This window comes from Phallusia mammillata, chromosome 1, assembly GCF_965637545.1.
Source record: "Phallusia mammillata chromosome 1, kaPhaMamm4.hap1.1, whole genome shotgun sequence".
Classification (NCBI taxonomy): domain Eukaryota; kingdom Metazoa; phylum Chordata; class Ascidiacea; order Phlebobranchia; family Ascidiidae; genus Phallusia; species Phallusia mammillata.
The window spans coordinates 7718407-7742814 of NC_137252.1; the positions used below are offsets into that span (position 1 = coordinate 7718407).

Genomic DNA, 24408 nt, shown 5'->3' on the forward strand with positions numbered 1-24408 from the left:
TGATAATTATGAAAACTTGGGTAATATAGCTGGCCCATATTGTGTTATAAAAACGACATCATTCATTAGCAAATGGTCTTTGTTAAACACTATATGCTATGCTGCAGTTTTTAAATCTGTGAGAAATAAAATAATAATTTCCGTCGAGTTGATTCTTTTCCGTTGTTTCTGGATACACATTCTGTTTCAATAGTTAATCGGTCGTTTAACACTGACGGTTGGACTAATGGCGTGAATCTATGCACTTCTATTTTTGAGCAAACTGCTTTTAAGGTTTTAATAGCATTTATTTGTTGTTGCAAACGAACAGGTCGCAACAGTTAATACAAATAGCATTTATAAGCGGTCTGTCAAAATTATTCAGTTAAAAGTAAGTACAGATTGCAACATATGTGATAGACAAATATTGTTACGAACTGTAGAAATCAACTAATGTCGAAGAAAACTTTTTTAATTTCACTTAATTTATTCCCATTGTAAACTGGGCTATCTATAGTTTCGGCTTCAAATTATGGGATGGAGAACAAAAAATAAGTCATCGTGGTTTGTTTAAATAAAAGAAACACACTATTGGTCTCAAAGTTTTGGCAACTGACAGAAAATTACTTAGTTTCATTCTGTGGCGTTGTCATATACTTCAAATATAAAGTGTTTATCATTTCAGCTTGAAAATGTATGTGCAAGAGAGAAACAATAATTTATCTGTGATGGATTTTTCGAAAGATAGCGACGGAGATAACTTTCTTGCATTGCCTCTGCACAACCCACTAAAGCAGCAAATAACGTTGGTTCCAGATGGTACAACCACCCTGCAAGTAGCTAATACCGTTACAGCGAGAAACAAGAACAAAATGGTAAGTGGCGAAGATCTTCTTAAGATAATAACCAGGGGTTGGTAAACATGTATAGCTAAGAGCAGGTCCTGTGGCATAAGAAAAGATGCAGTTCTTGTAAAATGTGGCATTCGTATTCGCCCTATATGTCGTAAAGTCGGTAAAAACATACCATAGTAAAAAAAGTCACAGATTGGTTTCCTTAAACGGTACAAAATATACACAAAATAAAGGCTGAACGGAATTACTACAGCTGCATTTTTTCTGGTCATTTTTCTTTTTACCAAAATTTGTCAGCTTTTAAGACGATCTGTTAGCTGTTTGAATCACCCCAGAAAGGCAATTTCGGCCACTTTGTGAACTGCTAGTTTTCTATTTGCTTTTGAAATATATTTCCGGACACAGAATTCTTACGCCCAATTTTAGGACATTCTGGATTTCTTGTAACTCTGCGCAAGCGCTAACCTCTTATTCACTGTTTCCCAAGCATTACTTCAACCACTCTGTACTAATTAGGATTGGGACGAGCCATTTGCAATCGGTGACCTGGGGATCTTGTTGAAACAATACAAACGATGGAAGAAAGAACTTCCGCGGGTCGAGGTGTATTATGCGGTCAAAGCAAACGCTCTACGTCCAGTTATCAACACCATGGCTGCCCTTGGTTGCGGGTTCGACTGCGCCAGCAAGGTAAAAAGATCATTGTTGTTGAAAAGTTGACTGGAATTGTAGGTTGCGCCGAGCTTTTTATTAATTTTATCAACTGTCGGGCGCAAAGAAAAAACGGTTTGGATTGGGCTTGGCCCCCAATTTTGGACCAGTTTTTAGCTCTATCGTTGGTCTCTTGTTTTAATTGTACTCACCGGCCATGCAAGGAATGATTTCGTGATGGTCATTTGAGTCCTCTGGTGGTTTTAGCATTTCGCAAAGAGCAAAGAAGTTCTTTCAGTTACTTCTATTTTACGTTTCCACCGCCGTTTAGCTGTTTGATGCATTGTAATGATTGCAGGCGGAAATATCGCTTTTGCTGAACTGTGGCGTGAAGCCGAAAAAGATTATCTACGCTCACACGTGCAAAATGTTTTCACACCTCGCCTACGCACGTGACAACGACGTCACGAAGATGACTTTTGACAACGAGGAAGAGCTGTTGAAAATGAAAAAAGTGTTTCCAACAGCAAGGTAATATAAAAAAGAAATATTGACTTTTAACCACATATACGTATAACGTCGATTGCCAGTAGACTAACCGTGTATACGATTCCTGTCAAAAAGAAAAACATACGCCCAAGGCATTGCATCAGTAATATGATTGAGTCCTTCCCACACGGTGTAGCTGCAGCGCGTTTACCATCTATCCACCAATTGTGCCCTCTACCTTGTGCTTTATAATGTCTCAACGTTGCGCAGGTATTTCTGGCTTGTTGAAAATTTTAGCGTAATTGTGTTGCTATACGATTTGATTCACCCGGAGAAATAAACTCAACTCAAATCAACACATCAAACAAGTGTTCATAAGGCATCCTATACAGCAGTTGTATCATACAACTTGTATGTCGTCCCGGGTTTGAGATTCATTTTTAATAAAACGGACTTGATTCGGGCTTGAGTTTACTTTTGGTCACAGTTGTGACGTGTTTCTAAGGCAGTTACCGGTTCAGTTTGTTTGCGGAAATAAACAAATATTAAATGTTCGACAAGTAGATATAATGGTTTAAATGTTCGTTGTTTCTTCGCCATTCAACCCCGATTGCATGCGGTAAACATTTTTCAGACTTGTCTTGCGAATCAAAACTGACGACTCCTCAGCAAGACTGGCATTCGGTAACAAGTTCGGTGCCTCTCTCGAATATTCGAAACATCTGATCCAAAAAGCAAGGGACCTGGATTTGGATGTGATTGGAATAAGGTACAACATCAAATTGTAAATGATCACACATCAAAGTTAACTGGCAGCAAATTTTTATCTGTGTAGTTTTGCAAGTTTTCTCATTTACTTATCTGAGTTTGTACAAATTTGTAACAATTCTGCATTTTGTCGTGACAAAATCCGTTGGATATGCTACCTTAAACTTATTTACTTCTAAATTGTTTCTGGAAAGATTTACAGAAGGCATAACTGAAACGTAGTGAACAATTTGATCTAGTACAGTGGTTCCAAACCTTTTTCGACATATTTCCTTCTTTAACAATTCAAAACATTTCATTTTACCCAAATTTAGCCTAGCAGATACCATACAACGATCTATAAAAATTGGTTCTTGCGTCAACTTTACACGTCATTACTCTAAGAACTGAAGTGTCTATTAACAAACTGCATGTAAAAGTTAAAGTAGGTTCCCCCCTCAAGTGTCAAAATTCCTCCCTGGTTGGAAAACACTTACCTAGTGCATGCGTGCGTCTAAATTGTAAACTTATAAAAACGAGTCCACAAAGCTGTGCTTTGAAGTGCTATATGATGTCATAGGAACTATTTGTTTACTTTAATCTTGTTTAACGAATTTTTTCTCGACAGTTTTCATGTTGGTAGCGGTTGTCCCGACCTGGAATCCTTCACGAAGGCTATAAAAGATTCTCGAATGCTTTTCGACTTTGCTCGCGAGATTGGCTTCACATTTAAACTGCTCGATATCGGTGGGGGCTTCCCCGGAACCGAAGAGGCCAATTCAGTCGTGTCTTTTGAATCGGTAATATTTTGTTTGTTTGTTTTTTTCATTTGAATTTTACCCCTTCTTAGTTGTGTTTGCAATATAGCAATATCGAAGTAGGAGTGGGCCTACATTGTATTTCGGATCAGTGCATAGCGTTTGACGAGATTGAAAATTATCATGTGCACAAGTGACATATAATCAGAAAATATCTGCAAAAAACGTTTGAATTAAAAACACGTCAACATGAAAACATGGAAGGTAAAAAAATCACCCTAAAAACTTTATGCATTCACAACTAAAGCTGAAAAAAACAAAAATTATTTTTTAATGGGATCGCCGCTGTAAACTATTCCCTACAAATACAAAATTATTATACGGAACGAACATGTCGCAAACAATGTATTTTAAAATTCGATTATTTTAGGATTTTTCTCTTAAATTAAATGTAACTTATAAGCAGTAGGTCTCAACACCTTAATGCAGTGGTTACCACACTCTTTTATAAATTTCACAGATCAAATGCCCGGAGCTAAACTGTCTGTTACAAACCACAGGCAAAAATGAGTAAATTCCTCACCGCAAGTTTTAAAATTCCTCTCCGGTTGGGAACCCCTGTCTAGGTATCTTACATGCTTACATATTTTTATTAGATGGCAGCTGTTATACGTAATGCCCTGAGCATTTACTTTCCAACCGAATGTGGGGTGACAATCATTGCTGAACCTGGACGCTACTTTCCAGGCATTAGCTTCGGAATGGTTTCAAACATAACGTCAAAAAAAGTTATGCAAGGTACCGAGTTTTTGCGTTGCAAAAATTAAATGAAGTCGAATTTAGTAAAGATAATTTGTTTTTGTAAAAGGATTGTAGAAAACGTTTGGTTTTTGCGTTTACGGTTTTGACTGCTTCCTGATGTATCATGTTTTTAACCCAGGGGTAGCCAACTTAACACCAAACCGGAGGAATTAGGACACCGTGTCAATATAGAGTTGTTTAGGTCTTTTCATTAAAAAAGTGAAGCTTCAGTTTGGTTCAGAATATTTCTTGAAAAACGTTTTCACCACTTGGGCGCTGAGTGTATTGGTTGTTAATTTTAGTTTTTTTTCTACAATAGTATTTGCTTTTGGTTTGTCATCTACGAAATTTTGTTGGTGAGAGGCACCCATAGTTTTACACTCTTATCTTGAAATCGATTTTTTAAATGTACACTAAACAAAAAACAAAAATTTTAAACTTAGATTTAAGCATTTCGGACGAACTCGAGTATCGAAAAAACTTTAGTGGGCGATCTGCAAGAAAATGTTTTCTGCATCACGCGTAGCTTGTAACACTTCCACTGTCTCGCAGATCGTATAAGTTACCATATCGGAGATTGCATCTACAACAGTTTCTATCTGGTTTTAATCGAAGGCATGAAACTGCACCCTGTTCCTTTACATGTGAGTTGTAAGAATATGTATGTTTTTGTGCAAATTAACTGATTTCTGCACAAGAGACATTGTAAATCAAAAACTAAACCTAGAATTTACCTCGCGTAAGTAATTACTAGGAATAAAACCGAGTTTAATCCGCACCAGAACACAGAGCATAATGATATCGAGATTTGCTTACAACACACTTTCGATTTATCTCCAGCAAGCATCTTACATATATTTACAAAATGTTGTTGCACCCAGTGGTGGGATTCAGCCGGTTCGCACCGGTTCTACAGAACCGTGTCACGAAATTTTATGGTATCAGCGAACCAATTAGCGTTACTGGTTACTGTCAATCAACTTTTTGTACTAGAACCGGCTGAAAAATATGACTTTTGTGATAGAACCGGCTGACAAAAAATTTGAATCCGACCACTGGTTGCACCCATACTTAAATGACAACCTTTCTGACGTAACTTTTATTTCAGCCAATGGGAGACAAGTCTCACCCTACTACAGTGTACGGTGTAACTTGCAGCGGCCAGGATATTGTCACCAAAGACGTTTTGATGCAAGAGGCAAAGGTCGGCGATTGGTTGTATTGGAAAGGTAATTTCAAAATGACAAACATATGTGGGTGGATACAAAAAAACAGCGTTGGATAAAAACAAAAATGCGTATTTATACAGATTCAGGTGGATATGCAGCGATGGTGAGGTTTGGCTTTAACGGGTATTCCATGTACAAAGCTTGCTACTTCATCTCCAAGACCGATTGGTTAGTACGTTTTGGTTACTATTAGTAGAGAATGTTGCCTTAAAAATAATGTTCTAAGCGTTTTTTGCTTACATCATCTCGACATGCTCCTATATTACCTATAGATTGACTTTTAGTATACTAAGTAAAACTTTTTGTTGTTTCATTTCTGGATTACATTATTTTAACAATACGTACATTTGTTACGTTTTTAGAAGTTCTTTTTTTTGCAAAATTAGTCTAAATTCTTTTTCTTTTCGCACGTAGACTACGACTTACTAGCTCTTATTTTTTAAACATAAAACTACTGGTTGACGTGAAAAGAACAATTAGCCACATCAGTGTCACACTGACTTGAATAAAACTTGTATCATATTTTGATGCTGCGAATTGCACCGTATTTTTTACCATTCGAAACCCGGATTGGCGTGATAATACCTACAAACCTAATTAGTCCCATAGACGTTGCATACACAGCTCGACTGTCTAACCTTGAAATGGTGCACAGTCGTAAGCTAACATGAAATTGGGACCCGAGCTCGAAAGTACAAGCACAAACCAAGCGCGAACCCGAAATGTTGATGAAATAAAGTTCAGATTACAAGAAGTGAGATTTTTCAATAAAAATCTGCGACACAAAAGTTTACAAGTCATGCCCACCCTGTGTATTGATTAGTTGCATTCAGCCACAAATTTCGGTGAACTGTGTGTGGGGCTATCTGCCAGGTTAAACTAAGGTTTAGAGCTGAATTCGAGCTTTATTCGACTCCGGGTGTGAACTGTCGGGTTTGGACCTGACAGAACTCTTGGTTCAGTACAGCTGTTGTGTTTACCTTTTTTGCAATGTTCATCCGTTGGAACATTTACCAGATGAATTTCATTTACCCCTAAATTACCTAATGTGACGTCACCAACACATAACGTCACAACAGTATGTAACGACACCCAGCAAAAAATCAAGTGACCTTTTTGGAGGTATATTTACACGCAGGCTTTGAACCACTGCACAACAGATTACAAAACTTCAGAAATCTGTTGCTGACACTTGGTAAACCATGTTTTTGATTTGCAGGAAGGAACTTCAAAACCTATCTGTGTATCCATCGCTACTTCCAGAAACAAAAGATTCCATCTGAAATTAGACACTACCGATAATTTTCTATGTTCAGACTATGCAGAGTTTATGTGTGATTTATTTATTATTGTATTATGCAGTTGTTATTGGTAGTTTATTGCAAAAATATTATACTACAAGTTATGTAAATATACTCTGGAGCAAATGTTGTTTCAAAACGGTGTAACTGTAACATGACAACAACAAAATTGCACGATCAAAAAGTAAATGTTTATTAATGCCATTAACTACATTAAAAAAAACAGAATTGTAATAATAAACAAATAGATATAAAGTGTAGCCGAGGGAAAGAACCAACTGTTCTTTATTGCTTTGTGTGAAAACAATGACAAACAATTACGCAACAATTACAGTTGCTGATTCTAATGATAGGCTTTTTTCGTTTCTTAATGTTCTTTTCAACAATGTGTCCTCCTTTTGGGGGATGGAAGACCTATTTTTTTCAATGTAATTAAAGCGTTGTGTATACCACTAATAAACAATGATTTTATCATGTTAACTCACTAGTCTGACACGGTATTTAGCCTGAGTAAAACACACAACTTCTAAAAGTTCGTGCACCGCACAAAAATTCTTGGATGGCTGCGAGTTTTACACCCCTGTGCTGGCTAATTACAATTACAAGGGGGCGCCTTGATAATACAGGAAGAAAAGTTCGGTCCAAAATTTGATGGCCAACCCTTTTTTACGTATTTTTCGTTTGTTTTTCGTTTTTCGGTGTTTTTTTGCTGGAATATTCCAGTTTTTGCCGGAATTTTCCAGTTAAACTGGATTAACCGGTTTGGCGGTTTGGTAGGAGGCTAAAACTTGCTCAAACCACTTTAAAACTGAAAATATTCCGGAGAAAACCCACCGATAACCGGATTTCTCTTCGATTTTTTGACCTCCAATAATCAAAAAAAGGGAAAACTATAGCCTTAGGTTTTTTTCGAAAATCGGGTCAAAATTTCGGGTTTTTGATTTTCGAAAAATCCCCAAGGCCATAGCCTTTTCCTTTTTTCGGTTTTCGGGGGTCAAAAAATCCAAGAAAAACACGGTTTTTATTGGGTTTTCGCCGGAATATTCCAGTTTCAAACTGGTTCTAACCCAGTGTTTCTTAACCTTTTTTGCGCTAGTACCCTTTGAGATTTCATAAAATTTTCTTGTACCCCCTGTCTACAATGGCCGACGGATGTATATAAAATTGTAATAATGCATGTCGTACCCCCTGCTTTGATGCTTCGTACCCCCAAAGGGTACACGTACCCTTGGTTAAGAACCCCTGTTCTAACCGGTTTCTGCCTTCAACCGAACCTCCAAACTGGTTTAAAAATCCAAACAACCGGTAAATGTTAACGACCGGTTTGCGGATCACACTGTTCACGCAAGAGAAAATCTACAACTTTGTTTTGTGTACTGGGTGTTTTCCTTTTTTTTGCAAATTTACATTGATTAAATAAGTTGTACTATGTTGTAACGGGAGTGTGTTGCTTTAGTTCAGAATTTGAGAAATATCTGAAGTACTAGATAAACCCGAAAACAAATTTACCCAACGAAGTCCATAATAAAAATAAAACTAGACTTAAAAGTGAATTCTTCCACAGGTCTAGGAATTACGCAGCGCTGCAAAAACAGTTGTCAGGTAGTACGCAGTGTTAACGAAGCCAAGTTTGGAGAATTATAAAGATAAAAGACAAGCTAAACCGGTTCGAAACTTTAACACTTTTGCTTAAAAAACAACACTGGTGCAAGTTTGAGTTGACAATTAGCTAGGAATGCATCTTTTTACTCGAACCACAATTATTATATTAATGCTATTTAACCAGAATTACCTACAAATCTGTTAAGTCTAATAAAGAATGTAGCGGCCCAAATAGACGTAAAAAGCGAGATGCTTTAATATTGAAACGCTCATCATGATACTAATTGTTAGTTTACGCCTCATTGCTCCGCGCAACGCGTGACTGCGTATTACAGTTTTTGATTAAGTGATCGTTATTTTATTAGTATATTTCCAGTATATTTCCGCTTAAAACAGCGAATACGACACATTTACACGAAAAAGTTGATTGAAATAACAAGTGGAGGTATAATGTTTATAAACTGGTTTAAGAGGTCGAGGGTCATGTCACATGCCTTTGGAAATATTTTTCGAAACAACGCGGGGTCAAAGTTTTATGGTCATTGACAATTTCTTGAAAAGTTATTAGTTTATGTAGCTAACTGTGGTTTATATACCAGCTCTAATACACGATTAATTAAACTTTGAGCACAACCTACAGTGGAAGTATATTGATTGTTTTCTCTTTAAAATTAATTACCGAACATTTTACTCCCCAAACTTTTTTCTCGCGCCACATCATCAAAACTTGACAGGGCTGAGTGGGCGCACCCAATCAGCGCTCAGTGAGTTTTTGGCGTACCAAAGTCATTCCAGTCAAAGTCATTTGTCTCGTGGTGTTTGCGGCGAGCGGAGGTGGAAATATCAAGAAGTTACAAGGTAAATCCAAGTTCTGTGTTTAACTATGCTACACAATGAACAGCTCTAACAATATTGCAGTGTATGCGGGCATTCAACCCATAACTAAAACATTTCTTTGCCGTATTTATGTGTTGTAAACAACCTTATAGTGTTAAGATGAACATAAATTCATAACTGGGATCAGCTCTGAAGCCTGGCGTACTGTGATTTAACCTTATAGTGGTTTAATATGACAACTTGACTAACTGGCATTGTAAGGTTGTAACGTTGTACGTTATTGCAACGCATCGTGCTTTGGGCCTTGTGACGTCACACAGGCGGGCGCGTTTTTTTAGATCGGCATGGCTTGTAAAATCTGCAACGAGTGTTGTGTAGTTTCAGCCTTGTCGGCCTAGATCTATTATTACAACTTGCACAGCCCAGTCTCAGGGCTGCCACTCCACAATAAAGATTTTTTCTTTTGTATTTTGCTGGTATTCCTTAGCGTCCTTTCAAAGTTACGTGATGGCTGGTAGCCGGTATAACTATGAAATTATGTTGCTTGCGCCAGCTAGGATTTAAACTGTGCATTTGCCATGTTTTGGTTATCTTGGGATTTTTGGACAAACCTTGGTATTTTTGGTGGGTGAGCTTTGGGATATCTTAAAATTCTCAGTGGCAGCCCTGCCCAGTCTGTTACGCGTTACTTAATGTGTTGTTTTATTCGCAGAATCAGATGTTCTCCTGCTCAACGATCTCTTCCACCATCGTCAAGCAACTTCAAATATTTTACTTGTATGTAAAAATAGGAGTCTGTCGTGGGTCAACCGGGATTGCGGAATTGTTAGGCCTAACTTAGGTTAACTGGCGCTAGGGTTGAGTGACCTATTCTTTGTTCGAGGAGGACCCGTAAAGAAAGTCTTCTTCGGTTAAAGAACGGCCCAAGTCTGTATGAGTGCTACTTTGTCAGCAAGTTGGCGCTAGGGTTACAACTAGCGTAGCACTCGCTAACTAGGGGTAGGTTATAGTTAACATAGGTGGGGTACGTTTGGGATTCGCGCGCCACGTAGGGACTCTAGCTTAGATCGATTTCTAGTTAAGTGGGCGCGTTGCTAAATGGCTTTAGCTAAAATAAGGTGCGCATAGAAACACTGCCTGGGCACGGCCTCCACCGCATTGCATTGGCCGCGGTGCAGACGACACTGAGTAGGGACACCGCTATTTCCAATGAAGGCTTTGGCTCGAAAGCCAGAGGAGACCGGCTTTGCATATAGCCCGAAAAGTTTCGTGATCCACCCTGGTAGGGCGCAAACTGTTGTTAATTTTTTCCCCAGCCTTGCAGTTGCGTAAAACATTTGGGTCCTTGCGGGGGGACTCTGTGGGCAAGGGACAGTAACACGATGTTGTTGAGTTATACGACTTAAAACGTTACTGTCCCCTTTTAAACAAATTTCTGCGCCTATTATAACTGTAAAGTTAGGGATGTTGTGGATTTTTTATCGGGTTTGGCCAGCTTGTTTTATTCATGCTTGTACATCCGGCTCAGGGTTTTCTTTCCTAAAAAGAAGCCGCGAATTGGTTATCAAGCGTGTGATGTAATAATTCCTGTTAAACGCAATATAATTTTTATACTAAAAATTTCGCTGAATCAAATGCCCCAAATTTCCCATGTTGCTGGTTGAACCCATTTTTTATTTGTGGATTTAGGCTAACTAACTTATCATTTACTTCAGTTTCGTATTCCTGCTTGACCCGGCCACCCAGTCATTATGGGGCAGTGACAATTGAGTGGTTGTAAAACACGACAGACTCATCTTCTACTTTTCTAGGCTAATTTGCGACGGTTGTATGCAGGGCAGGTAGTTGAGGCTAGTTTGTGTACTTTTACATCGCACGCGCAGGGACGATGGTGGTTCCAACGTTTTTTCAGAAACTTATCTAACGAAGCAGACGAACAACCGACTCGTTATTTAATTCACCGACTCTGTTTTCAAATTAAAAGTCAATTAAAGAACTATTATAACCTATAAAGGAAAGTGTTATATTTCTCTGTCGTTTTCCCTCTCATCAAAAAACTGTGTGTGGAGTCCACTTTTTCTATCCTTTCATTTCTTTTTAAGTAGCCCAGTTCTTGGGGGGTGTTGTGCCTTTTTACATCAGCTGACAGGTCCTTTATGATGTTATTGTGTTTTATTATCACCCGTCGCTCGCTCTAACCATGCGAACCGCCATCGTCAAGCGTTAAGAGCACAAAAATTTTAGTTGTGACAGAAGTCCGGTTTTGCTGTTGTCCAATTCCAAGTCTACTTGCTAAATTGTAAGTTTCTTGTTGTTGATCCAGTTTATTGTTGAAAACTAAACTTGTTTTTGTTTTTCAGGTTTTTGATGAAAACATTGCTATTTTTTAAAATGGAAGTTGAAAATCGTAAAACGAACATGCAAAACAAAAAACTTACACCATGCAACGCAATAGATGATTTTCAGGTATTGTTGGCATGTTGGTTTTTAACCTTCATATTTTTTCTGCAGGAGTTTAATTTCTGCTTTTACAGGTTTAATCTTCTGTTTTGTTTTTCAGATTTTCACATTATTTTCTGCAGGATTAACAAATCATTTTGTTTTTCAGATTCCGGAAGGCTTATTGAAACATTTAAATTTACAACAATTTGTTTTGTTTTTCAGGTTTTAGGATTTTTAACCTTGTTTTGTTGTTCAGATTGGGGGTTCGTTAATAACTTCTGTTCTGTGAGTGTTGGGAAAAGTAGAGTTTTAATTTCCAAACAATAATTATTTTCTTTTGCAGGTTTAACCAAACCTGTGTTTGTCTACAGGTGTTTAGGGAATACATTTTTCTGATGAGTTTTCTATTTTAAACTTAGTTAATTTAATTTAGTTTTTTTTAAAGATTAACCTTCTTTTTGCAGGTTTAATTTAATTATTTAAAGATTAACCTTCTTTTTGCAGGTTTACCATACTGTGTTTTTGTTTTTCAGCTTTTTATGGTTTAAGCAGTTTCGAAATTTAGGTTTTATAATTCCACAGCTTTACTAATTAACATTTTAATGTTTCAATCAGAGGAATAACCAAGAAAAAAACGAAGCTGTCACTCGAACAACCCAACGTAAGTATGGCGAAACTTTGTTCTATATATGTTTATTCCACTTAGACACAACACGTGGTGAAAGTAAATTTCTGATTTGTTTTTCAGATGCTTCAACGAAGAGTGACGTCATACTCCTATCCAGTAAACGACGGCGACAGCGACGATTTCAACCGCAAAGAAAAAAGGTGACAATGTTTACTTCAAACGCTAATGAAATATTATGTATCTGAAACTTATAGAATAAATTGCATGACCTAAATTGTTGTGTTCATATTTAAGGAAGTTTTTTTTTTTAGTTTAAAGTTTAACCGATATTCTATATTTCAGACTTCGTACTTACTTCACTGGTGTCCAACGCACGGCTGAGCACGGGAGCTACTCCTGACATCATCGTCCATGACGTCATTACATTTCGTCAGAGGATGTTAGCTGAAGCACAATATCATCTCGCCATCAAAGTGACCTCGTGCAACGTACACCCCTCAAACGATGACGTCACAACACTCATCCGGTGACGTCACCCCATGTTGCCATCGCTACTTCATACGTCACAGTGATGTAAACGACGTGACGTCAAGCTGGGTTTCATTCTGGAGTGACCCTGTTTCACAGTCAGCCCCCAGAAGGCGACGCCCTACAAGGCTGGGGCTTCTCATAGATTTCCGACGTCATGAAATTCCACCGCCTGGTGGAGCTCTTGTTCAGGAACTGTTGTTGCCCCCCCAGTTTTGACTGGACGATGCTGGGACCTAAAAACACGCGCACACACCAACACAGCGGCATGTTATAATCGAGCATGTTTAGTTTCAACAACACTGCAAAGTGTAGAAAGCACGGAGATGCTTTTAATAATTCCGCCTCTGAAACTTTTTTCGAGCTTTTGAATTGTAATGCATACGTCCATTCAAAAAATCATTTTGCTTCTACGCAATATTCTATGCATCGTAACATGCTTCATATGGACTGTGATGATGATATTAGTTTCACTTTTTGTGATTAAACACCGATGAATTTTACTCACAAAATTGCTCTTTGTATTTGGCGCATATGGTTATAAACGTTCCAGTTTTTCACTTTGATGCAATCCGTTGGCAAACTTGACCTATTCGAATCATGGATTTGAGGTGACAACACAATCTGTTGTTTATTGTAAGAACATTGATCAAATTTCCTTGCAACGTAGCAATATCTAGCTTAATAACTTGCAATGATGTTTTTGTGTACTAAACAAAATTTCTTTTGTGGGTATTTGTGTTATTGTGTTTGGATTTAAAATGTTTGTGTATGTGCTTAGCCGTCATGTTTGTTTAACTTTGCTATTTTGCTTAGCACCTTCATGTTTTGGTTGCATCCTTATGATCCGCTAGGGGCGATGTTCCCAACTTATCACTGCTGTTTGAGAATTGTGGGTAACTGTGGCATCTGCCTTAACAATTCTCACATTACAAAGATGTAACATTAAAACAAAACCATCTGCAGTACGTTTAACACAAATGACAGTTTCATGTTTTGTGTACTTGTGTTATATTGTTAATTATCTGCCGTACTGGTCATGTGTTGTTGTTTTCTGCTATTACCATCTTCAACCAGAGGCGATATAAAACCTGTTTTTCATTAATACGTATCCAAAACAGTGGTTTTATTAATGGCAAATATATGTTATTTTGGATTCGTGTTATCTTGTTAATTATTTATCTGCCATATACTGGTCGTGTGTTTCTATTATTACCATTTTTCCCCTCGAGGAGCTGAAAAATATGTAGTTTCATTCACACGTATTAAAAGCTGTTACCTATTGACGACAATTGAGTTTTAAGTACATATGTATCCGCTACATTTGTCGTGTGTTATCTTCCGGTAGAGGCGCTTGCCATTTCTGTTTAACTAAGCTATTATTTTTCCCTCATAGTAAAGTCTAGTTAATACATAAAAGCTGTTGTTACATGATTTTTGAAACGCAACAAAACGAAATTTTTCTATTCGTGCCCTTTGATGTTATCTTACTCCAATCAATTGCCGTTCGTTGGGCTTTGCTTCTTGGAAGTTTGCCAAACTATTGTCACCTCACAGCGCATGTAAACACAGTAAGAAATGGCAATTTGATTCTTAGCTGAGATACTGTTCCAGTGAATATGTGCAAAACAAGTATGTTCAAATTTTAGGGGCGCTTTTCTCTGACGAACATGTTTAGGTTTACTTTATGACGTAACATCCACCAACATCTGTTCAATGTTCTTTTGTGTTGTTGTTGTCGCGATAAATGAATACATGGATGAGAATTTTGATGATTTGATTATTGTGCATAGATGGGTAAGGTTTTATTATCATGTTCAGTTGATTGGGAAATTACATGTATTAGATAGTTTGGGAAACCCAGCAAACTATAATGCTATAGCCTTAGGTTTTTTTCTAAAATCGGGTCAAAATTTTTGGTTTTCGATTCCGGTTTAAACCGGTTTGGAGGTTCGGTAGGAGGCTAAAACCGGCCAGAACCAGTTTGAAACTGGAATATTCCGGCGAAAACCCACCGAAAACCGGATTTTTCTTTGATTTTTTGAGCCTCAAAACTCGATAAAATCGGAAAGGCTATAGCCTTAGGTTTTTTTCGAAAATCGGGTCATAATTTTTGGTTTACGATTCTGGATAAAACCGGTTTGGAGGTTCGGTAGGAGGCTAAAACCGGCCAGAACCAGTTTGAAACTAGAATATTCCGGCGAAAACCCACCGAAAACCGGATTTTTCTTCGATTTTTTAAGCCTCAAAACTCGAAAAATCGGAAAGGCTATAGACTTTGGATTTTTACGAAAATCGGGTCAAAATTTTTGGTTTTCGATTCCGGTTCAAACCGGTTTGGAGGTTCGGTAGGAGGCTAAAACCGGCCAGAACCAGTTTGAAACTAGAATATTCCGGCGAAAACCCACCGAAAACCGGATTTTTCTTCGATTTTTTAAGCCTCAAAACTCGAAAAAACGGAAAGGCTGTAAGCGTTAGGGTTTATTTGAAAATCGGGTCATAATTTTTGGTTTTCGATTCCGGTTCAAACCGGTTTGGAGGTTCGGTAGGAGGCTAAAACCGACCAGAACCAGTTTAAAACTGGAATATTCCGGCGAAAACCCACCGAAAACCGGATTTTTCTTTGATTTTTTAAGCCTCAAAACTCAAAAAAACGGAAAGGCTATAGCCGTAGGTTTTTTTCTAAAATCGGGTCAAAATTTTTGGTTTTCGATCCTGGTTTAAACCGGTTTGGAGGTTCGGTAGGAGGCTAAAACCGGCCAGAACCAGTTTGAAACTAGAATATTCCGGCGAAAACCTACCGAAAACCGGATTTTTCTTCGATTTTTTAAGCCTCAAAACTCGAAAAAACGGAAAGGCTGTAAGCGTTAGGGTTTATTTGAAAATCGGGTCAAAATTTTTGGTTTTCGATCCTGGTTTAAACCGGTTTGGAGGTTCGGTAGGAGGCTAAAACCGACCAGAACCAGTTTAAAACTGGAATATTCCGGCGAAAACCCACCGAAAACCGGATTTTTCTTCGATTTATTGAGCCTCAAAACTCGAATAAACGGAAAGGCTGTAAGCGTTAGGGTTTATTTGAAAATCGGGTCAAAATTTTTGGTTTTCGATTCCGGTTTAAACCTGTTTGGAGGTTCAGTAGGAAGTTAAAATCGGCCAGAACCAGTTTGAAACTAGAATATTCCGGCGAAAACCCACCGAAAACCGGATTTTTCTTTGATTTTTTGAGCCTCAAAACTCGAAAAAAACGGAAAGGCTGTAGCCTTAGGTTTTTTTCTAAAATCGGGTCAAATTTTTTGGTTTTCGATCCTGGTTTAAACCGGTTTGGAGGTTCGGTAGGAGGCTAAAACCGACCAGAACCAGTTTGAAACTAGAATATTCCGGCGAAAACCCACCGAAAACCGGATTTTTCTTTGATTTTTTGAGCCTCAAAACTCAAAAAAACGGAAAGGCTATAGACCAGGGGTGGGCAAACTACGGCCCGCGGGCCGCATGCGGCCCGGCAAAGGAGTTCATGCGGCCCGCCAAATGTTGGGAAATTTTAAAGAGAAAGTTACCGAGCAACATGCGTAGTTTTTAAAAACTACCGGGGATGTTTACGTGGTTTAACCTGTTGTTTCTGCCACGTTATCATGCACATATTCACTTAAAACAATTTCTTCGTTCGATAAAAGTAAAAGCTATTCACGTTTTCAAATACAGCCCACTTTGTACTGTTGACGGCAAAACTTTGGTCACTTTGGATCAAGTTTAAGTCGTTGCAGTACATTGTAAACGGACATTAAATGCGGCTTTAGAGTCGTTAACACAAACCACACCACACTTAAGATGGATACAAAAAGCGGCTTCCACATAGCTGAAAATATACTATGCTAACATTTTGGGCTAAATCAGGGGTGCACAACCTGCGGCCGTACGGCCACATGCGGCCGCTGAGACGAGTTTGTGCGGCCGTGACCATGTATGTTAAAATACATGTACAGGCTGCCATGACGTAACTAAAAATATTTTGCCAAATATATTGATTTTTAAACTGCCAAAAACAGATTTCGCGAGACAGAAAAAAAGATTACCAGCCTAAGAACCACAAACGCCAGGGTTTTTAACCGCTTATTGTGTGCAAACAATGGGAAAAAACTGGCACCGCAATCGTCACAATACCGATGATGACGTCATAAACAGCTAGCTCCGTCCAGCTAAACTTATGCACCAAGTTGGAAATTATTAATATGAGCATTTTAAACGGCTTTGAATCGTATATACATGATTTAAACCTAATTTTTACACTAGTTATTTTAAAAAAAGCAGGCAAGTAATCGGTGGCTGTTGGTGAAATACTATGCGGCCCGATAAGATTAGGAACTTCTGAATGCGGCCCTTGCACTGAAAAGTTTGCCCACCCCTGCTATAGACTTAGGTTTTTTTTCTAAAATCGGGTCAAATTTTTTGGTTTTCGATCCTGGTTTAAACCGGTTTGGAGGTTCGGTAGGAGGCTAAAACCGACCAGAACCAGTTTGAAACTAGAATATTCCGGCGAAAATCCACCGAAAACCGGATTTTTCTTTGATTTTTTGAGCCTCAAAACTCGAAAAAACGGAAATGCTCAATTGACCAAATTGAAAAAACAAAGCAAAACAACAATTTGGCTAATCAAATTCGAGATAAAACTCTCTAATCTTTCAAATCAGGCAATTTATGGATTGTTTACCCTTCAGTTTTTGGACACAAAATGGTGTCGATGAGGCCAATATAGGCTCTTTGGTGTAAGAATAGGTTGGACAGCTTTTGTTTTATATAGACTTTTCGTTGGACCAAAGGTCTATTTCACATTTTGCCTATGTACTTTTACTGTACATTTTGGTAATTTCAAGGTGTTGGCTTTACTGCAGCTTGTCAAGCATGTTTAATAAAACTAGATACAATTATTATAATAGCCGCATTTTATTTATTAACATATAATCATTTTTACATTGGATCACATAACAGGCAGAGTTTTCCAGTCAAAACGTCTTAGAAATTCTTATTTACATAAAAATCCATTTGACTCCGAGGCTGGCTTGGTAACTTTTTGCGATAGCACCACACATTCATGTGTTTATTATTTCTCATTTGTGATTTAATTTGTTGGTGGTGATTGAGTTCAAAAATATAACCCAACACAAGGTTTACTTTTTTGTGGTTCAGTCAAGCAAAAGTCAGCAGCAGACTTCATTGATTACAAATAAACAATGCATATGATAATACATATTAACACATGTGAAATGAAAACTAGTGGAAACAGGCGAAATATATTCTGTGATAGTTCAAAGTCTGCAATCCCCAAAAACCGAAAAAACGGAAAGGCTAACCCAACGCGCAATAATACGCATTTATTATGTAAACGTCGGTTAAAGAAATTCATTTGACAGAACAGCATTAATTGGTTTGTAGGCATTTGTTAATTATGAAATCAGACAACGTAGTATTGACAGCAGATGGTTGGAACGGACAAAATGACATGCACGTTGAAGCAATGTAACAGTACAAGATGACCCGGGCAATTTATGGTACGTTTTTGTAAATTTCTTGGAATTGTAACGGTTACTTGCGTCAAAAGCAGTAAAACAGAGGAACACGGTATGTTGTTTCGTGCGCATATATTAATGATACAACAACATCCTAGTTGAGAAAAGCACACATGATATTTACATCATAGAACGTGGGTGATTTGAAAGATACACCAACATTAGAAACAAAATTCATTGATAACTTTCGGGTAATGTTTTTTTTGTAACAGGGGTACAGCACAGGGCCCAATGTCGCTTTTAAAACGCAAACTAAGTTAGTTTATTGTGCTAAAACAAATGACATTTGTTTGTTTAAAAAAAAGATCTTCACATTCTATGAACTTCACATTCTATAAAGATGCACTTAAGTCAGAAAAAAAACTTTTGAACGATATATCGGACGAGTACGTGACAAAACAAACTAATATTAAGAAATATGAAATTACCAATGGGAAATTACTACACACATGTAGCTAAGGTGTAAGTCAGGTCCGAGTCAAGCCAGTTGAATTCCAACTTAAACCCGAACACGGCCCGAAAAGCCCTGCCCAATAGTGAAACAAGCAAAGTGTCCAAAGTGTTGCAAACATAGACCTAATGGATTGAGCTTTCAGCAGCTTGGGCGTTTGCTTCGCTTCCTTGTTGCTCGGACGCGATACCAGCTTTTTTACGCTTGTACGCCATCATTCCCTGTCTGATGTCGTCATCCATGACGCAATACAGCAGGAAGACGACGATTCCCTGCAATCCGTTCACCAAGCTGTGGATGTACATGAACACCTCTTTTGAAATATCGTTCCCCATTCCTGCAAAAAATAATTCTTGTCAAACTGAAACTGCAGTTATGCCACGTAGTTAAAAGCGTGTCCGAACTCGACTGGAAGCCGAATCGATTTTGAAAAGTCTGTTTAGGCCCGAAAGTTGGGTTAAAATGAAAGCCTACAAAAAGTACGGCTGTACAGGATATAATAAAGAAGACATACACAATGGACAATTGATAAAACACGACGTTTTGGGGTTGTGTGGTGTTAGATGAAGTCCAACAACTAGCTACTTGCCTCGATAATTTAGTTTGAAACAATAATTATGAACACAGAATGTGAAGTCGGGCCCGACTCCATTGTCAAAAAAGTCCGAACCCGGCCCAAAAAGTCCGGTCTAATTTACAACCCTGGGTTGAAATTTACACACACAAACTTTACCTGTGAAGAAAGCGAAAACCCAAGTTCCACCGAGCATGAGGAAGAGTAAGATGAAAGACTTTGCTGCTCTCAATGTATCTGCTGTGCCTGGATCTTCCCCTCTTTTCCGCATCCTCTTCGAGTGCAGCATCACATGTGTTGTTTTCAATACAATCATGAAGTTGATAAGCAGGACGAGAGCAAGAGGAGCGACCACAGTTGCGTAGAAGATCGGAGTACCAGGGGCCAACCAGCATCTGTCGTACTTCAGAATAGGCAAAAACTCGTTACATTGCTCATACATTGGTTGGGACTTCATGTAGATACCGAGTGGAAACCCCACAGACATGGATAACCCCGCTATAAAAGCAGGAATAATCCAACCAATCAGCATGAAAATTTTAAGACGCTTTGATGAATCTTGGGTTTGGAAATCGAATGGAAACGAAGTTGCCATGAGCAGACGTATTCCTTCCACTAGAAACCACATTCCTAAAATACACATTGCGTTGCATCACTGACAATATTAAGATGTTTTTTTATTTAATTACCAGCACACAGCAAAAGATAGTGACTGGCTGCAGTCAACATCACGCATGAGATTTCATGCATCACGGCAAGATCATGTGATACGTTGACAGCGTGGAAAAGCAGAAGAGCCAATGACAAGTTGATTTGAACCGGAACCCGATCTCCGCTGTGTTTTGACTTGAAGAGGATTATTATGGTGGCGACCAGAAACATGATGGATGCTGATTCAGTAGTGTAAGATGTAACCTGATAATAAACGTTTAAACAACTGTTTTGAAACTTTACGGTAACAAATTCACCTTCACTCCTTTTGGAATGGTGGTAAATTGAACCGCCAGTAGAACGGTGAAAAGGGTGAGATGGTTGCACTTGCAAGTGATGTTGCCTGTTGTGTCACCAACGCTTGTGATGCAGCCACGATCCGAGTACTGCTTTTCAACTCTGTCGAAAAAGAGACAAATTGGCTCCAGTTTATTGATGATCAGGTTGCTTGTGGTTTCCATCTCCACTTTAAGCTTGTTGCAGACAGCTTCTGGCGAATTGAGAGGTGCGAGGATACTTGCATTACCGGGCAGTTGATCGTTTTCTTCATCGACAGCAGTTGGTCCACTGCGGCCTGTGCGCTGAAATCCCCTGGTATCCCAACCAGCAATGGCAATGTAAGTGGTGTTCAACGTAGCCATATACCGCGTGGCAGATAAAGAACCGGCTTCGACTGGTTGAGTTTGTGCAGTTTGTGTTGTGTTTATCTTAAATACAAACACTGCTACTACAAACTGTTTAACCCCATTTGTTTGTAACGCGAAATCGATATGAGCTGATCCAAGCATTAAGTTTGAATTGTACTTCATTTGATTCTGTTTGACAAATTCTATGTAAAGTTGGGAAAGACCATAATCTTCGTTGATTTTTTGTGCCTCTGTTATATTTCTTGCCACGTCGTACAGTAAACTTTCGACCCTCAGCAAATTCTCCGCACTAGCTGGGTTTAGATCCAATGATTCTTCAATTAGATTCGGTTTAAGATCTGAAAAATGTAAATTAGAGCCAATCTTATAAATTTCAGTAGATTTGAGTTTAATTTCAAAAAAATACGTTTCAAAAACTTAAACAATACAATTTCCTCTGATATATCCTATTTAAATGGACATACGTTCGCTACTACTTTGGCTTACTCTTGTGTGTTTCTGTTCCGGAGTTGTTCATTCCACCAGTAGTAGCTCGGAGCGTGGATGCCGTGGTTGGATGAAAGGTTGTGGGAGCGTTGTCCGTAGGAGTGTTCATGGCTGAAGTGGTTTGGGCCACGGTTGTGACAGGGTTGGGTGTTGTTGTATTGGAAAGTTTAACTTGAAAAAAGTAATATCAATTTTATCACCATTTGCAAAACGAAGTAATGAAACAGAAACTGGAAGTGAAAACGTGAGGATTTCTTACAGCTACTTTCTTGTTTTGTTTACTTTGCAGTTACATTGAAATTCGACGAATAAAGAATTTTTAAAGTTTAATTAATCTTTTAGGTGAAATCTTGGTGGTTGGATTAACACGTATATTGCAAAGAGCAAGCCGTGGTTACACAAAAGCAGAGAAATTTCATACTTCCTTACCGATCTTGCAGAAGCCCACAACGAACGCTATAGATTCTGAAATGTGTTATTTACAGATTTATTTATTTACAGATTTAATTTTTGTAAGGTTATATAAATCATTTGCATTTCTTTGAACTTGTGTTGTTTAACACTACTAACTTACTTAAGACCTTGTACTCTCGGAGTTTGGCAAAAACGAAATAATTTACCCCAAAGAAATCAACATAAAAGCCAACACAAGTGTTAAAGTCAGTGTCGTAAGCCTAGTCGGGTTAGGGCTGAAGATGAAATAAAACGGCCTCGATTTGAGTCTAACTTCGCCGTCGGTCACAATCGTGTCGTAATTTACACGGTATTCAAATTAATTTGCTGGTTGAATCAGTTTTAAAATTTTTTTTTCAGGTGGTTTAACCCTTGTTTTTCGGGCTAGTGCCACGTAAAGAAGTTTGGTTAAGGAAGATTTAAATGCAATTAAATACAAACACTGGCTTATTTAGGTCACTTGTTTCGGTGGAACGGCCCGTTAATATAGCAATGACTTACTGTTTCCGTTCAGTAATGCTCTAATTCCAAATATTTTAAAGTGGGCTTCAGTTGCGTTCCACTTGTTGATGCCTTGGATGTTACACGCATCAGAGCGTGGGGCGGCTGAAAATAATTCACAAAAATACAAACATCGGCTAATTCTATCTTAAATTTTAATATTTGATTTGACTGGTCTTTATGCTATTCAATTTTTAGTTGTTTTGCAAAATCCCTATCATTATTTTGTAAACTTACCCAAGCGATAGGTTGACGAATCATAGCATTTTGTTTCGGTATAGTTAAAGCAGCACACATTAGGGGCTGTTAAAATAATTCAAAGATGATGTTACGTTTACCAGCCCTATTAGTTCCAAAAAAAAGACATAAGTTCACTTTTAACAAACAAAAAATTATTTAAAGCAAAAATTCCAATTTAAATTTTACTTACGGACAAATTTTGTCCAGATAGCATTTGGGTATGATGAGTCTGAAAAATAATAAAATAATATTTGGGCCGTTATTTTCATCATTAAACTAATTGGACCATTTGGACAAGGGTTAATTTTTGGCATCAAGTCATTCTCAAATTTTATTTGTAACAAGCCATTTGCAAATCGATGCACTGGTGTTTGTAATAAGCTTACATTTTATGTGGCTCTTGCTTTTAAATAACAATAAATTAAAGACTTTAATTATTACAGACTTTTTGTTACAGTCAATCTTTGCTCCTCTATAATATATTTGGGTGCAACTTTTGAATTTAGTAAGAGTAGACCCTTTAGCAAGAGCTAAGCCTTCATACCTTGATTGATTAGATCCAAATTACCAATATCCACCAAATTGGGTTCATTCAGTTTTGCACTGTTGAAACCCACACATTTTTCCACACCTGCGCACAATAAAGCCTACAGTTACCAAGTATAAATCTTACTACTCAGAAAGCCGTAAATCTGAGCTACGAACTTTGAGATTGGGCGAATTTGACGATGAACAGAAACAAGAAAAGTTTAAAAACCCAACGACGTCCGTCCATCTGTGTTTCAATCATCTAAAATTGGAAGCTGTGATACCAGAGCAGTTAAATATAATATACATTGTAACTTAAAGGTTGCTAATAGAGAAGAATTGAAATGAAACTGCTGATTTTAGTTGAACAGTTTCACCACAAGACTTATTTCGATCCTTCATTTATTAATAACCTATAGAAAAACGGGGTGCGTTCTAAAATATTTTCTCAACTTTTTTTTCTAATGCTATTCAAACTAAAGAAAGCTTTTCTAATGCTAAATGATTTGTGACTGAATGGAAAATATAAACTTATTTAGAAACTATGTCTGCATTATTAGAACAGCAACTTGCTGGATTAGGGTAGACTGTTTTGTTGTAAATGTTAAGAGGTTGGCACAAGTAAAAATCACGAAGAAACTGTTAAAAAAGCAGAGGCCCAAACAAGTATTTTCTTCGTTTTATTTTTAGTAGAAAACAAACAATGTCACTTGTTGAGCTTTAGATGGATGACAACACTGCTTACAAGACTCTCCACCACAAGCTTGCAAGCATCAAACTGACACAAAAGATACTACGTCGCATCAACAAACGATGTAGCTATGTTGTGCACAAAACGCAATACCATATTGATACCCAGGGAAACGTTGTTTATTCTATTAATCCTAGTGGAGGGTTGAAAAAACAAAACGTTCTCAGTATTTCATAAACAGTACCAGGATGCAGTGTATGTCGACAGTGAAGACATGTTTTCATTAAGCAGATACCTATACATATACCACGTCTGTCTGTATGGAACAGCTAACCAATTTACCATGAACTGTAAAAAGGAATCACTTATCTGCATTAATGTATTCACAAACAATCGGATGAAAATACTGTGACCTGTGTTTTTGTTTAAATCAGTTTCAAGATCTGGTAGACATAGACATGGGAATTTGAGATCGCAATATATCGAGACATAATATTCTGTTCTCGATCATAGTTTGAATGAATTTGGTTGGTCGGCAAAAGAACACAGTTAAAAACAGTAATGTTCCGCCTTAATACATGTGAAAAAACGTATTTTTTTTATAAATTTAGGCCCAAAATCGGAAAGCACCTTTGTATTTTCAAATGATTGGATCGAAATTAGTAAGTTTAAACTTGTTTAAATGCTTTCGGACAAAATCATTTTGAAACTGGAATGTT

At 37.8% G+C, this 24408-nt stretch overlaps 2 protein-coding genes and 2 long non-coding RNA genes across 4 annotated transcripts; 3 read left to right on the plus strand and 1 right to left on the minus strand.

The window, feature by feature from the left end:
- Nucleotides 1-670: 670 nt before the first annotated feature.
- Nucleotides 671-7289, plus strand: LOC145209304 (ornithine decarboxylase-like). Its single transcript, XM_080079569.1, has 10 exons — nucleotides 671-854; nucleotides 1350-1523; nucleotides 1843-2015; nucleotides 2608-2742; nucleotides 3349-3520; nucleotides 4135-4276; nucleotides 4832-4923; nucleotides 5388-5508; nucleotides 5589-5676; nucleotides 6728-7289. The coding sequence occupies exons 1-10, from the start codon at nucleotides 672-674 to the stop codon at nucleotides 6789-6791; spliced, it is 1344 nt and encodes a 447-aa protein (XP_079935695.1). The 5' UTR covers nucleotide 671; the 3' UTR covers nucleotides 6792-7289.
- A 1922-nt stretch (nucleotides 7290-9211) lies between these two features.
- On the plus strand, nucleotides 9212-10805 carry LOC145203729 (uncharacterized). Its single transcript, XR_013853377.1, has 2 exons — nucleotides 9212-9269; nucleotides 9961-10805. It is a non-coding gene; the product is annotated as an uncharacterized LOC145203729 (long non-coding RNA).
- Nucleotides 10806-12227: 1422 nt separating this feature from the next.
- On the plus strand, nucleotides 12228-14616 carry LOC145209414 (uncharacterized). Its single transcript, XR_013855096.1, has 3 exons — nucleotides 12228-12351; nucleotides 12439-12518; nucleotides 12661-14616. It is a non-coding gene; the product is annotated as an uncharacterized LOC145209414 (long non-coding RNA).
- A 4367-nt stretch (nucleotides 14617-18983) lies between these two features.
- LOC145224257 (adhesion G-protein coupled receptor G6-like) lies at nucleotides 18984-23260 on the minus strand. The gene is made up of 8 exons (XM_080090749.1): nucleotides 23176-23260; nucleotides 23015-23101; nucleotides 22231-22335; nucleotides 21277-21447; nucleotides 20401-21128; nucleotides 20122-20347; nucleotides 19592-20062; nucleotides 18984-19195 (listed from the first exon to the last, which is right to left on the minus strand). The coding sequence occupies exons 1-8, from the start codon at nucleotides 23258-23260 to the stop codon at nucleotides 18984-18986; spliced, it is 2085 nt and encodes a 694-aa protein (XP_079946875.1).
- Nucleotides 23261-24408: the final 1148 nt, after the last annotated feature.